At 51.5% G+C, this 12,896-nt stretch overlaps 1 protein-coding gene across 2 annotated transcripts in view; it reads left to right on the plus strand.

Moving 5' to 3' along the window:
- The window catches only part of WDR25 (WD repeat domain 25), a 144,478-nt gene that overhangs the window by 86,679 nt on the left and 44,903 nt on the right, over positions 1-12,896 (plus strand). For both annotated transcript variants that reach the window (XM_029236563.1, XM_029236564.1), the window contains exon 4: positions 10,536-10,666. In XM_029236563.1, the coding sequence (XP_029092396.1) occupies positions 10,536-10,666 (131 nt within the window). The remainder of the gene's footprint in view (positions 1-10,535; positions 10,667-12,896) is intronic.

A 12,896-nucleotide genomic window follows, 5' to 3' on the forward strand; every position in this document is an offset into this window, starting at 1 on the left:
GTGTGTGTGTGTGTGTGTGTGTGTGTGTGTGTGTGTGTGTGTGTGTGAGTGAGTGAGTGGGGGGGGCTCTGACATTTTCAGACGTTCAAAGAGAGTCCTCTCACCTGGCCAGTTAGGCACTGCCACAGCAGGTGGCAGTAGGGGGCCATTGCTGAGTTTGGAGCAGGAGCGAATCATGGCTCCATGTGCACCCTGGGCAGGTCTCCCTGGTGGCTGTAGAGGGTTGGGGGTGACCCGAGGCTGGGTGGGGAGCTTCAGGAGGGGATGTGGCAGCCCTGCCCAGCTGGTGGTAGAACTCGCTGGAGGGAACATTGTCTGGCCCGGTCCCAGCTGCTCCTCTAGCTGTGGTGTGTTGGGTGGGACAGGGGAAGCATGGCCCTGCCCTCAGGGCTTTGCCGTCCCCCCGGGGAGGTGAGGGGGCACTTTTGCCCTCCACCCCTCTGCTGGGAATGGGCTCACCACCTGGTTTGCCTATTGAAGGCCCACTCATTCATTCAGCAGCTACTTGTACAGGGCCTGGGCTGGGGCTACCGTGCTCAGCGTGCTGGATGTCCTTTGTTGCTTGGTGGGTAGGGTCCAGGGGTCTGGCCTTGCCCTTGGGGAAGGCCTCCAGCCCCTGGGTGGGGCCTCTGTCACTGAGGGGTTGTTGGTTTCTGTGTCCATCTCCATGGCTAGTGTGGGAGCTCCTTGAGGATGGGGCCCATCCAGGTGGTCTTTGTGTCTCTGTCACCTGGCCAGGCCTGGCTTGGAGCAGCTGCTCAGCGTGCATGCACATGAGGCAGAGCTGAGGAGGCCCTTGCCAGGCGGGGGTGGGTTCATCAGGGGCCGCCGGAGTGGGGTCTGCATGCACGCCCACGCCGCATTCCGGCACCCCACCTGGCCCAGGGTGTGCGGGGGGCTGTGTACAGCCCCCGTGGCTCTCGGCCTCGTTGGACTTCTGTCCTTTCTCGTCACCGACTCTGATCTTCCTTTTCACTTGCTTTGCCTCTTTCCGCCCTTGGTGATTTGGCTGTTCCATTTCAATCTAATTAGAACTCCCCGCCAGGAGAAAGCAACGCAGGGCGTTCTCACCGCAGTGCTCTGGGAATTAGTCACTCGGTGCCCATTGTCGTTAATGGGAATTTGGCACCAAGGCCATTTATCCTGGTGTCCTCAGTCAATACAGTTAAAAATCTGTGGATTCTAAAACGTCAATACCCGGCCTGAAATACGGAGGGCCAGCAACATTTTATCTCGTTAATTTATAGTTCTGACGGGCTGTTGGCTTAGAGAACAACCATGAATCAACACTTAAATAAAATCTGCTCACAGGTTAATTATTTTTGGTGCTATCATTTCAGTCTGTAATCTTCCTAACGAAACGTCTCTGGTGCATTAGGCTGAGGCGGCCTCGGGGAGCGCTGGTCTTCGACTCCACCAGGGCCCCGAGTGCCGCCTGCTTTATGAGTCAGCTGTCCAGCACACCACATCAGCCAGTCTCCTCAAAAGCCCCCGAAGAGCTTGAGCTCGTTCAGTTCTAAGTGGTACTGGTTCTTGCAGATTCCACCCCTTAGACCATCGCCCCCAGCCTGGATGTTAAGGCCTCGGAGGCGTGTGAGGCCTCGAACTTTGCATTTGTTGGCTGCAAAGGAGATGGTCCTTTCCCTGGAGCCTCCAGGGCCCTGGATGGGCAGGGCACCCTGTCCTTCCTGTGCCCAGTCAGCTCTCCTGACATGTGTCCAGCCCATCCAGGGCATCCAGGCCATGCCACCCGGTCCCAGCTCCCGGATGCTGGAGGCAGCCCAGTGTGGTAGGAGGAACTTGGATGGGGTGCGGACACGGCTCTTCCACCTACCCAAGCCGGGCGTCCTTGGGGAAGCTTCCTTTACTTCCGTTTCCGCATCTGTGAGATGGGTAGCAATGCCCAGCAGCTGGGGTCATGGAGGGGAACAGCTGGGATAACGTATCCAGAGTGCCTGCTGCACGGCAAGCACTCAGCAAAGGCTGCCCTTCCCTTCCCCGCCCCTGCCCCACAAGGCCCTTCAGAAGGTAGGAAATCATGGCCGTGTTCCTCTGAGCATCCAGAGAGCCGCAGTGGCTGGACCATGTCCCCAAATGGGGCAGCTTTGGTGGCTCAGTTCCAAAAGCCCCCAGAGGTCCCCCCGAGCCAGCTTACTGGTGTGGCTCTTGATCCCACATGTGGGTCTGGGGGCAGACCAGCAGGAAGACCGCCTTTCAGGGTCTCCCAGCCTCTCCTACGTCTTCCGCTGCTCCATGACAAAATGGCCTGAGCAGGGTAGCAGCTTCCTCCTCGTGATGGGTCGGCACGTGCCTTTCACTCGAGCGGGCGTCCTCTTCACTCAGACCCCGCTTCCCGCGCCTGCTGCCCCTGCCCCTGCCTGGCTCCTTCTGCTCTGGGGTCCCTGTGTCTTTCCGTGGGGGTCATGGTGCATGGGCCCAAGTGGCCGACTGGGACTGGACCCATAAATGATCATGACTTTTCTTTTCCAAGAAGTGTCTTCTGGTGTCTCCCTTGTTTTTGCATCATGACTGGGGCCTCCATCACAGGAATGCTCCAAGGAAAAGGGGAGTGACAAATTGGCTGGGTGCTCACTGTGGGCCAGGCTGTGAGCCGTGTAGCCCTGGTTCCCGGCACCCTGCCTGGCCTGTACCAAGCCAGAATGAATAAGTGGATGTTAGGCTCTCTGCTTATTACATAGTTAGTCTTCATGCTAACCTATGGGGGAAGTGTTTTTATCCCCATTTCATGGGCTCAGAAACTGAGGCTTGGAGCGTTTGATGATTTGCAGTGACAGAGCTGGGGTTCAGCTCCAGCCCGTGTGACTGGCAGAGGCTTTGGCTGTTCAAGGACAAGAGTGGGTGCCCTCAAGCACGTGTGTTTCTGGGCTGTGACCAAACAGTTTGCTTAAGCCGACTCCGGGGGAGCCCGCTCTCACCCGGGCAGCTGGCTCACCACCTGCCGAGGATAACTCGGGGCCTCTGGGAAGAAAGCGCGCCCAGACTGATCCCTCTGATGAAGTGACTGGCTGAAGCGTGCTTCTCCGGCTATCGACAGCCGCCGTTCCATCAGGAGAAACGTTTGCCCTGATGATTTTAAAACACTTGTCAGAGGAAGGGTGAGAAGCGTCCATATTAAAAGCCTGGAGAAGAGTGTCAGGGGCTCACTTGGCTTTGGAGAAGTGGCTGCAGGGGGGCTCCTTGTTGGGCTAAAGCCTTCAGAGTGGTGCCGCCCCCTGACCCTGGGTCTCCTGGGAGGCGCTGGTGAGAGGGGCCTGGGCTTTTCCAGCCTTTAGGCTTTCCAGCACCATGACTGTTTTCTGGAACATCTCAGAGGAACCCGGTTAGGTGTCCTTCACGCGCCCGCGGACAGCAGGAAGTTCGCCTGCCAGCGGGCATGGATATGGAGCTCCCGAGGGTGTGGGCACGTCTCGTGTCATTGCTCCTTTGGTCCTCGGGGTTTTACTACTAGATCCAGATACGGAGGCTGTGCAGAGCTCTGTGCCCCAGTGAGGTCTGAGCTGATGGTGGTCCCTGGCTGCCGCCCCTCCAGTGCCCTCTTGCCCTGGGAGCAGCCGCCTGCCCTCCTGTCCTCCGTCCCACAGATACAGGCGGGACCCCGCAGACTCCTCTACACAGTGGAGTCCCACTTTCTCCTAAGCTCGCTCCTTCACCAGCATCCCTTTCCCAGCCCTCCTTTAAACTAGTCAAGGCTGTGCCCTTTTGATCCCGGGCACCCGTCCCCATTCCCACCCACGCTCTTCTCCTCTGCTGAGGAGTATTTCTCTCCAGTCCCAACCTCGATTTCTCCCCCTCTTTCCATACAGCTTTGGAGTAAGAAGCTGACCTAGTTGTGGATATTAAATCAGATGTTACCAAGCTTGAGTAAAGCCCCTGCCAGCCCCGTATCTCACACTTTAGAACCTGCCTTCGAGGTCCTTCCACGCCTCCACAAACCTCTGACTAGTCATCTGCCTCTAGTTAAGCTCGTGCCAGCCCTCTGGATAAATCAAAGGTGGTTTTTAATCAACGGCACTATTTCATTCATTACCATTATTGCACAGAGGTGATGTTTTTATCTGTGTGTGTGTTTAATTGTCATCGCACTGCAGTTTGGCTCCCTTTGTAGGTAGGACGACCTCTGTTGACTGACCCCGGAGGCTAAACACAGTCACGGCTTGTTCGTTGTCCTGGTGGTGACTTCTGAGTCCCAGAAAACCAACTTAAGTTGTACCTTTGGGACCTGTTTGCAAGTTGAGAACTTTTTTTTTTTTTAATTTTGGAAAATTCAGTCTTGTCCAGTTAATGAAATGCAGTGACCAAACTTGATATGAAAGAAATTTCCACAACAGCTACTGCTGTTTCTTCTGTGGCTACTGCTGCCGCTGGAGCTGCTGTCTGTCGGGCCTGTCGTTTGTCTGGGGCTTGCTGTCTTACGTGCATTATTTCTAATTCTCACAACAAGCCCTGAAGGTAAGATTTATTCTCCTGAGTTCGCGTATTAGGAGCCCACGGATCTGAGAGGCTTGCCGGCGGATCCCGGGGCTGCTGGCTTACCTACAGGGAGCGTGCAGACGCGGGCCCGTCTGACTCTGGCCTGGACCCTCCCCGGGACTCTGCCCGGCGTGCCAAGATGGCGCTCGTTTCTGATTCACAGAGTTTGATTTGAACGTTAGTAAGCTCCTTTCTTCGTTAACTTTGAGTCAGGAGGGTTAAATTTACGGCTGGCTGAATACTTCCCAGAGGGTGAGTGTAACGATATTGATTTTCACGGAATGAGTCATACACCGCCTGCCTGGGAACACGAGCTCAATCACCACCAGCCGACAGCACCAGCCAATCCCTCGTCAGCATCTCCCCTACCGGCTCCCGAGCCTGGGATGTGCGCGCAGAGCTCAGCGGAAGGAAAGGTCACGAATCGCTCGCGGGCGGGCTCCGGGGTCACAGGGGTCCAGCCTCTGTCCCAGCGTGGCCGACTCGCAAGGCCCTGGACGAGGCCTCACCTCTCTGGGCTTCCATCCCTCATTCCCCCAACGCTGAGAAACGGGGTAATTACACCTCCCACGCAGGGTTGTGGCATGACACGTGCAAGCCCCAGGCAGGCCTGGAGGCGATAGGCGCCATCTCTCTGGAGAGGAGGGCATGAGCTTCCCTGCTCTTTCTTGCGGACCCGTACTTGGGTTTCACCTGACCTGTGTCAAGTGCTTCTTATGTGCCAGGAACTGGGCCGGGGGCCAGACGTGCTGGGACAGAGGAGGCCCCTCAGGGCCCTGGAGCCCTCGTGACCATAGGGTCCCACAGGGTAGGCGTTAGGGTTGACAGGCAGTGTTGCCTGGCCACGCAGGTGGTCACCTTGGGAAGCTCAGTGTCTCCACCTGAGAAAGAGGGGGGCTCCCCGAGGAGGAACACGGCCAGTGTTACCAGCTGCCTTATCATAGCAATATTGGTGACGGTGCATTGCCAGCGCTAGTCGTGTCAAGAGACCCAGTTGAGTTTCTCCATTCTGTCTTAAACAGGTTTTTGTTTTAATGGCGATTTATAGTTTATTTGTATCATTATGGATTCAAGGAGGAAAAGAAGTGATTTTTCCTATAACTCCAAGAGAGTCTGAACAGCTCTTTTATACTGGTTGAGTTCATTAGAACAAGATCAATAAAGTCAGTGTTAGTGGATTAAATATTTTAAAACTAGGTTTCTTATAAGCAGCATGCAGTGAATAAATGGAATTTTCCATAACAAACATGTAAACAAGCCAGGTAAGTCTCACGGTTAAAGGTTATATACAACTAACCATTGCGCTCAAAGTAGCATTGCCCAGGAGGGGATGCGATAAACAAGCTACTCCCGGCTTCCCTGGTGGCGCAGTGGTTAAGAATCCGCCTGCCAATGCAGGGGACACGGGTTCGAGCCCTGGTCCGGGAAGATCCCACATGCTGCGGAGCAACTAAGCCCGTGCGCCACAACTACTGAGCCTGCGCTGTAGAGCCCGCGAGCCACAGCTACTGAAGCCCGCGCGTCTAGAGCCTGTGCTCCGCAACAAGAGAAGACACCGCAGTGAGAAGTCTGTGCGCTGCAAGGAAGAGCAGCCTCCGCTCCCCACAACTAGAGAAAGCCCGCGCACAGCAACGAAGACCCAACGCAGCCAAAAATAAAAATAAAAAAAATAAAATAAAGAAAGAAAAATTAAAAAAAACAAAAACAACAAACAAAAAAAGCTACTCCATTTATGAAAAGTTGCAGAGTAGGAACACATCTGACAGCAAAGGACCTTCACCTCCAGTGTGGCTATCACCTTCAAGACAGTTTCTGATAAATATTTACCAGCCTTTATTTGTATCTCTTTAACTAAATGTAAAGGCAGCCCAAGGCATTGTATTCTCATAGCCTCAGAACAAAAACTCAACGTCAGTAATCTCTCAAGTTCCCTGCTCTTAAAAACTCATATCCCTTGGTTTTAGCTTTCAGTTTAACTAAGGGTGAATTCAATAATTTGAGGTTTAGTTTTTTTCAAACTGTAAGAGTTCTCCCCTTTGTTGTTTGCTGTCTGCCAGGCCCTCTAGAATGCTTTCCGTACAGCCCTCCCGACAGACGTGTGTTTATGAGGGCGTGTGACACAGCAGGGAAGGGCCCTGCCCAAGGTCGCTCCACTGGAAGTGACAGAGCTGGGGTGGGACCCGGGTGTGTGTGACTCCCCACCCCTCTGCTGTATCACCTCCCACTTTGAACAGGTTGCTGAGTGACAATGGCTGGGGTCCTGATTTCTGAGCCACAGTCTCGCCCCAGACCTCCTTACCTCGTGTTTCCCAATAGGTATCTGTAATTATTATTCAAAAATGGAAAAATTTCATTTTGGTCCCTTTTAACAAAGAAGTACAGTGAAGGCCTAGTTATTACAAGTAAAAGTAGGAAAAAATAGAAATTACAGCTTGTCTTCTAACTGGAAAATTTTAGTACTTAAAAGACATAGATTAGACATGAATAACGTAGTCAAAAATACATTTTTTCAGCAAAAAAGTTCAGTCATTATCTTTTAGCAACTCGACTTTCACTTTTCCTCTCATCCTTTTCCCCCATTATTGGCAAGACTGTCACGGCACTTTTTGAAAAAAACATGGCTAATTCACTGCTTTTCCTGAAATAAGCATATGGTATATGCTATGGTCCAAGAAACAGGGAGAACTTTTTCTCCAGGCATATAGAGTTTGTTTTTCCTTTTGGACTTAAGGGTTGGCAGTGAGTTCCAAATGAGCAAGGAGTCGGCATTAGGCACAGCTGTATCTGTCTGGAGAGAAGACTTCTGGCCTACAGGGGCCTTCTTGCGCCGGTGTGAGGGTCGCAGCGACATCTGTGCTCCTTTTCCATCGAAGGGATGTAATGATAGTCCCTCGCCCTTAGCCCCCATGTGGCTCTCCCAGCCCCCTGGCTGGAGCGAAGCTCCTGAAGCCAGCGCTGCAGGCACGAAGCCCATCCCCAGGGCACGCAGTACCGCACGGGCGGGCGGCCCCCTGCTCCATCCTCCCTGGGCGGGGGGCTTGCTAACCGGACATGTCACGCTTGCTTTCTGACCCCGAAGTGTAGCAGAAAAGGCGAGGAAGGGTTTGGGTCCCAGACAAGTTTCAGGAAAGGAAAAGAAGAATAAGAACTGGGAATACCAGGTTTCCAATTAGACTAATTCCTCGGGAAGTGATTTTTTTGGTCTACTTGAGAGTGTTGCTTGTCTCTTGACCTAATGAGAGGGACACAGCACACAGAATACGACAAGTCTGCTCATCTTCCTCATGCTTTTATAGAAGAGTTCTTTACTTATTAGAAAAACAGTATTATGACAGCAATATTGGTATAATTTGAGAAGTTACCTCACTACCCCTAGAACAACTCATTTCCTGTTGGTGAATCATGTCTTCCCTATCTTTGTTCACGTCAGTCCTTCTTTAATACTCCTGTAATTTAAGAACGGATATCAAGCTTTGTCCCTCTTGCCACAGAATGCTATTTATCATTCCAGTTGGAAATGGCTTTTCAACATCCCACCAGGCAGAGAACCACATCTGCCTTAACTGCTCTCTCAGCTCGGACAGCTAGGCTGCTGTCTATAGTCCCGTCACCGTACTCAGTGCAACGACCCAAACTGGCCAGGTCTTGACAGCATTGTGATGACATAGGATGACCGTGGAAATCTTTGTGAGTTGCATTTTGTAGCAAAATAGTTAAGGGGCTTGTTGAGCTTAAAGAGGTATAGAGTCTTCATTTACAAAAAGCCAAGTGTTTCCAGAGTTTTCTCTGATGACAACTGACTGCCAATTGTAGGCCCTTAGAAGATATTAGAAAAAAATCAACACACTTAGTCATCCATCAAGGTAAAGGTGATGCTTGAACAAAGAACAAGAGAGTAGCCTCTTTCCAAGAAATCTGCACTTTGGAGAGAACACTTTGAAAACAGATGTTTTTAATTGTTTATACCACTCTGTAATTTTTGTTGCCAAAAACGATGTGAACGTGTCACCTATTAAAAACTTCAGTGTCAGCACTGTTAACCTGGGAACAGTGTTTTTCTAATCCTGCTTTAAAATCCTGTAAATGAAAATTTCAGTGGATTTTGAATTAGGTTGTTAGAAATAGGAGAATATACAGTAATACCCTCTGATTAGTGGCAGGAGCCATTATTTGGCATTAGGGGAAATGGAGCTTTATTAGCAAATTGTTCACAAAATCCTTTGCATCAGTGGTAGATGGAAGCGGAAAATGTCTCCCCTGTTGCTGGTGGTAAACGTCTTCCATTCTGGGTCCTCACATCTCTGGAAGGAGGTTTTGGGGCTCTGACAGACTTCAGTGTGTAAACTTAAGCTGTAACCGGGCTACTGTCAAATCACTGAGTCACAAAAAGGTCCCTACGTTTTAAAAAAGTGGAAGCATATTCAGTCCTGTTGCTCTTACTAAAATTATTATAACTCATTTGATTTAATAATTTCCAAGAGGTTTGTTGATACTCTTAGTAAATGGCATATTAAAATATATTTTAAAATATTGTTTATTTTATCCTGTCTCATCTTTCAAAATGTTCTTTTTTTGGTAATTGCTCTTATACTCATAATATATTGGTACAGTAGCACATAAATAAATATACACGTGTTGGCGGTATGTGCCTAAGGGTTTCTCATGGCTGGGGGATGTACTGTCAGACAAGTTTGGAGACCAAGGATCTAGGCAAATTGGATTTGTCAAGGCTTCTGCTGTAACTCTCAAGAGGACCAATTGATGCCTTTTATTTCCTTACCTGGTGAGCCGGTGGAGCATTTAACTACAGTGTGGTCCTAAACACGGAGCAGGGCAGCCTTCCGGAAGCGCTCTCTGAATTGAAGGACCAGGTGTACTTCCTGGGTCCCCGTAAGAGGAGATGATGCTTGAGATCTTGGCGTTGCATTGGTATCCAGCTTCTTATGTCCCTAACTGCCCACTGCCTCAGTCCAGGGGAAGGGTTTCAAGGTTGTCCCTCCTGGGCTGTGGCACCGTGTAGAGGAAAGCATGCTGGCTTTCGAGACCTGGGCTCAGCACAAAAGATCTGTTCCCTGAGTCTGACCTGTTCTAAATGATCGACATTTCTGGCGTTTTTATGGCTTACCTCTAAGAGAGCTCAGTGATTGGAAGACAGTTTCCACAGCAGAGGTATGTGTGTGTACGCAGACGTTTGCACAGCATCCAGGAGCAGTTGACAGCAGTTTCATGGCAGATAGAAAAGGTGGTCCACGCACCCCCTCCAACCTGTGGCCTGAGCCACTGTGACGTCACACTCTCATTTATCGCCCAGACGCTGATGCCACCCCACTGGCCACGCTCTATGGAAAACCATTGATGGGTTATCATGAGGGTGTGATTGTAAGGAGCTGATCCTAAAAAGAATCATTTTGGAGCATTCTGCTTTTTTTTTTTTTTTTTTTTTTTTGCGGTACGCGGGCCTCTCACTGCCGTGGCCTCTCCTGTTGCGGAGCACAGGCTCCGGACGTGCAGGCTCAACGGCCATGGCTCACGGGCCCAGCCGCTCCGCGGCATGTGGGATTTTCCCAGACTGGGGCACGAACCCGCGTCCCCTGCATCGGCAGGCGGACTCTCAACCACTGTGCCACCAGGGAAGCCCCTGCTTTTGGTTTTTAGACTCCCAGTAAATAATCTAACAAAATTAATTGTGTAGCTCTGGAAATGTTATTCAGTCTCCCTGAGTCTTGGTTTTTTCAACTGCAAACTGGATTATGTGCTTGAAATGAGTTGATGTGCATAATGTTTACAGAGCACCTAAGAGGTGGATTCAGGCATCTCGTTTATCCCTGGGGGGTGGGGGGATTCAGCTAATCGAGGACCGGGTGGCCAGAGAGTGAGGGGCAAATGCCGCCGCTGTTGCGTTTCCAGAAAGTCTCCATTGGCCGCCTCAGGCCCAGGTGGGCTGTGCTTTCCCGTGGCTCCATATCAGATGTCATCTTAGCGCTAAGGTATTTAGTTTGTGATCTGAGTAGTTTCTAACCCTCTCTTCTCTTTTCGTGTTGTAGGAACCCAGCTATTCAGTGGTCAAAGTGACTTTAGAATCACTACCTTGAAATTTCATCCAAGAGACCACAACGTTTTCGTATGTGGCGGCTTCAGCTCTGAAATGAAAGCTTGGGACGTAAGGACCAGCAAGGTAACACCCCTCTTCCTCACATGGCCTTTCCAGGAGAGCTTGCCTGGACATTTTGAATGATTGGAGGTGGGTCAGCATCTATATATAGGACCCTTGAGATGGAATAATTACCACTTAATATTTAATCAGTGGGAAGCATAATTTTTAGATGTTTTGAAAGAACATTCTTGAGTTGTTAGATTATTAAAGCACCATAGGTGCAATTCTATACAGCGTATTACTAAAAATATTTGTTAGTATAAAAATAAATATTAGTAAAAATATTTGTGTGCAAATGCTTCCCGATGTTATAAAATGAATCAGCCTCAGATTACTCAGGGGGATAATATGTGGATACAAATAAGTGGGGTGGAGAAGTGCTCTGTGTGTGTGTGTGTATGTGAGTGAGAGGAGGGGTGGTGGGGAGGGAGGGGCTGGCATTCGGAGCGGGTGAGCTTTCAGTTCAGCTCAGTGTAAGGAAGGCTTCTCGGAGGAGACAGTGTTCCCGTTGGGGCTTAAAGGCTGGTCACCGTCAGTCCCATAGAGAAGTGATGTCCACTCCCGTCCTTCACCACAGCCTGCCACTCCTGTTGCTTCCCTAACTTAGGAAATGGCAAGTCCAGGACTTCTCTGGCGGTCCAGTGGTTAAGACTCCACGTTCTCAATGCAGGGGGCATGGGTTCGATCCCTGGCCAGGGAACTAAGATCCCGCATGCCACACAGTGTGGCCAAAAAAAAAAAAAAAAAGCGGCAACTCCATCTTTCTGGTTGTTCAGGCCCAAACCATCAGAATCATCCCTCTCTCCACTCTTCCTGTCATCCCCCCAACACCCAAACCATCAGCAAACCCAGTCGTAACTCGGGTTTAAGCTGCCGTTGTCTCTTGCTCAGATAATTGCAGTAGTTTCCTCTCTGGTATCTGTCTTCCCCCACCACACCCCCACCTCCCCCCGACCCCTTACGGTTTGTTCTCAACACAGTAGCCGGCGTGGCCTGTGACAGTGGAAGTCAGATGTGTCACTCTTCTGGTCAGAACCCTCCAGGCTCAGGTCTCACTCACAGGAAAAGCTGTGTCCCTAGGGCAGCCCACAAGGCCTCATGATCTCCCGCCCAGCCTCAGCCCCACCCGCCTCCTTGCCTTTCCTAGAACACACCAGCACAGTCCTGCCTCAGGGCCTTTGCACTTTCTGCCTGGAATGCTCTCCTCCCAGTTTTCTATGGAGAGGCTCCCTCCCTCCTACAGGGTTCTGCTCAAATGCCACCTCTGCAGTGAGGCCTTCCCAGACCACCATGCCAGCCACCCCTGGCATTCGCTAGTCCCCCTGCCACCTCTTTTCTCCCCATAGCACTTATGATCACCCGGCACACTATGGATTTTACTTGTCTATTTGCCTTGTCTCCATCCCCTCGAATGTAAGCTCTTCCAGGGCAGGGATTTTTGTCTGTTTTGTTTGCTGCTGACTTCTAGCTCCTAGAACAGTGCCTGGCACATAGTAGGCACTCATCAGACCGTGGGTGACTGAATGAGTGGACGGAGGCAGAGGGCAGTCACACGGGATGGGGGATACTACGTGTGTGCAGGGCCAGTGACCTGCTCGATGTGGGGGATACAAGGTGTGTACAGGGCCAGTGGCCTGCTCGACTTGGGGGATACAAGGTGTGTACATGGCCAGTGGCCTGCTCAACTTGGCCAGGCGTGGGCCCCAGGCAGTGGGACAGGCCGGGCAGAGAGGTTTTTAATGCCATGAGTCTGGGTTTGGATCAGCAGCGGGGAGCCATGGGAGGTTTGTGAGCAGGGGTCTGGGATCAGGGGTGCAGAGGGGCTCAGGGAGGGGCAGTGGGGAAGAGCCTGACTGCCTCCTGCCTCTGGGGGGCTCAGTGATTTCAGGATGGCTGTTTCAAGCTCTGAGAAGCACTGCCCTGGGCTGAAGGAGGCACACAGCCACTAGAATGCTACAGGGTAGTTCATGATGATACCGGCATTGATCTTGACCTTGAAAGAAGAGGGTGTGGAACGTCAGAGAGTGTCCTCCTCCATTAGGGATTCAGGGGAGTCAGTGGTCCCACGCCAAAGGGCTCTAGCCTGCTGCATCTGCAGTGCCAAAGCCTCTACCTAAAGGCATCCCCCTCCAGGGCCGCCTCCTGCCCCATCCTGGGCAGGTGCAGCCCCCCCATCAGGTCTTCACTGAGCAGGGGCCGTTCTGCGTGGCCAGGATGGAAGGAGGTGGGACAAGACCTCCAGTGCCCGGTT

The sequence above is a fragment of the Monodon monoceros genome, unplaced genomic scaffold (assembly GCF_005190385.1).
Source record: "Monodon monoceros isolate NGI ecotype Baffin Bay Population unplaced genomic scaffold, NGI_Narwhal_1 Super_Scaffold_21, whole genome shotgun sequence".
Taxonomy (NCBI): domain Eukaryota; kingdom Metazoa; phylum Chordata; class Mammalia; order Artiodactyla; family Monodontidae; genus Monodon; species Monodon monoceros.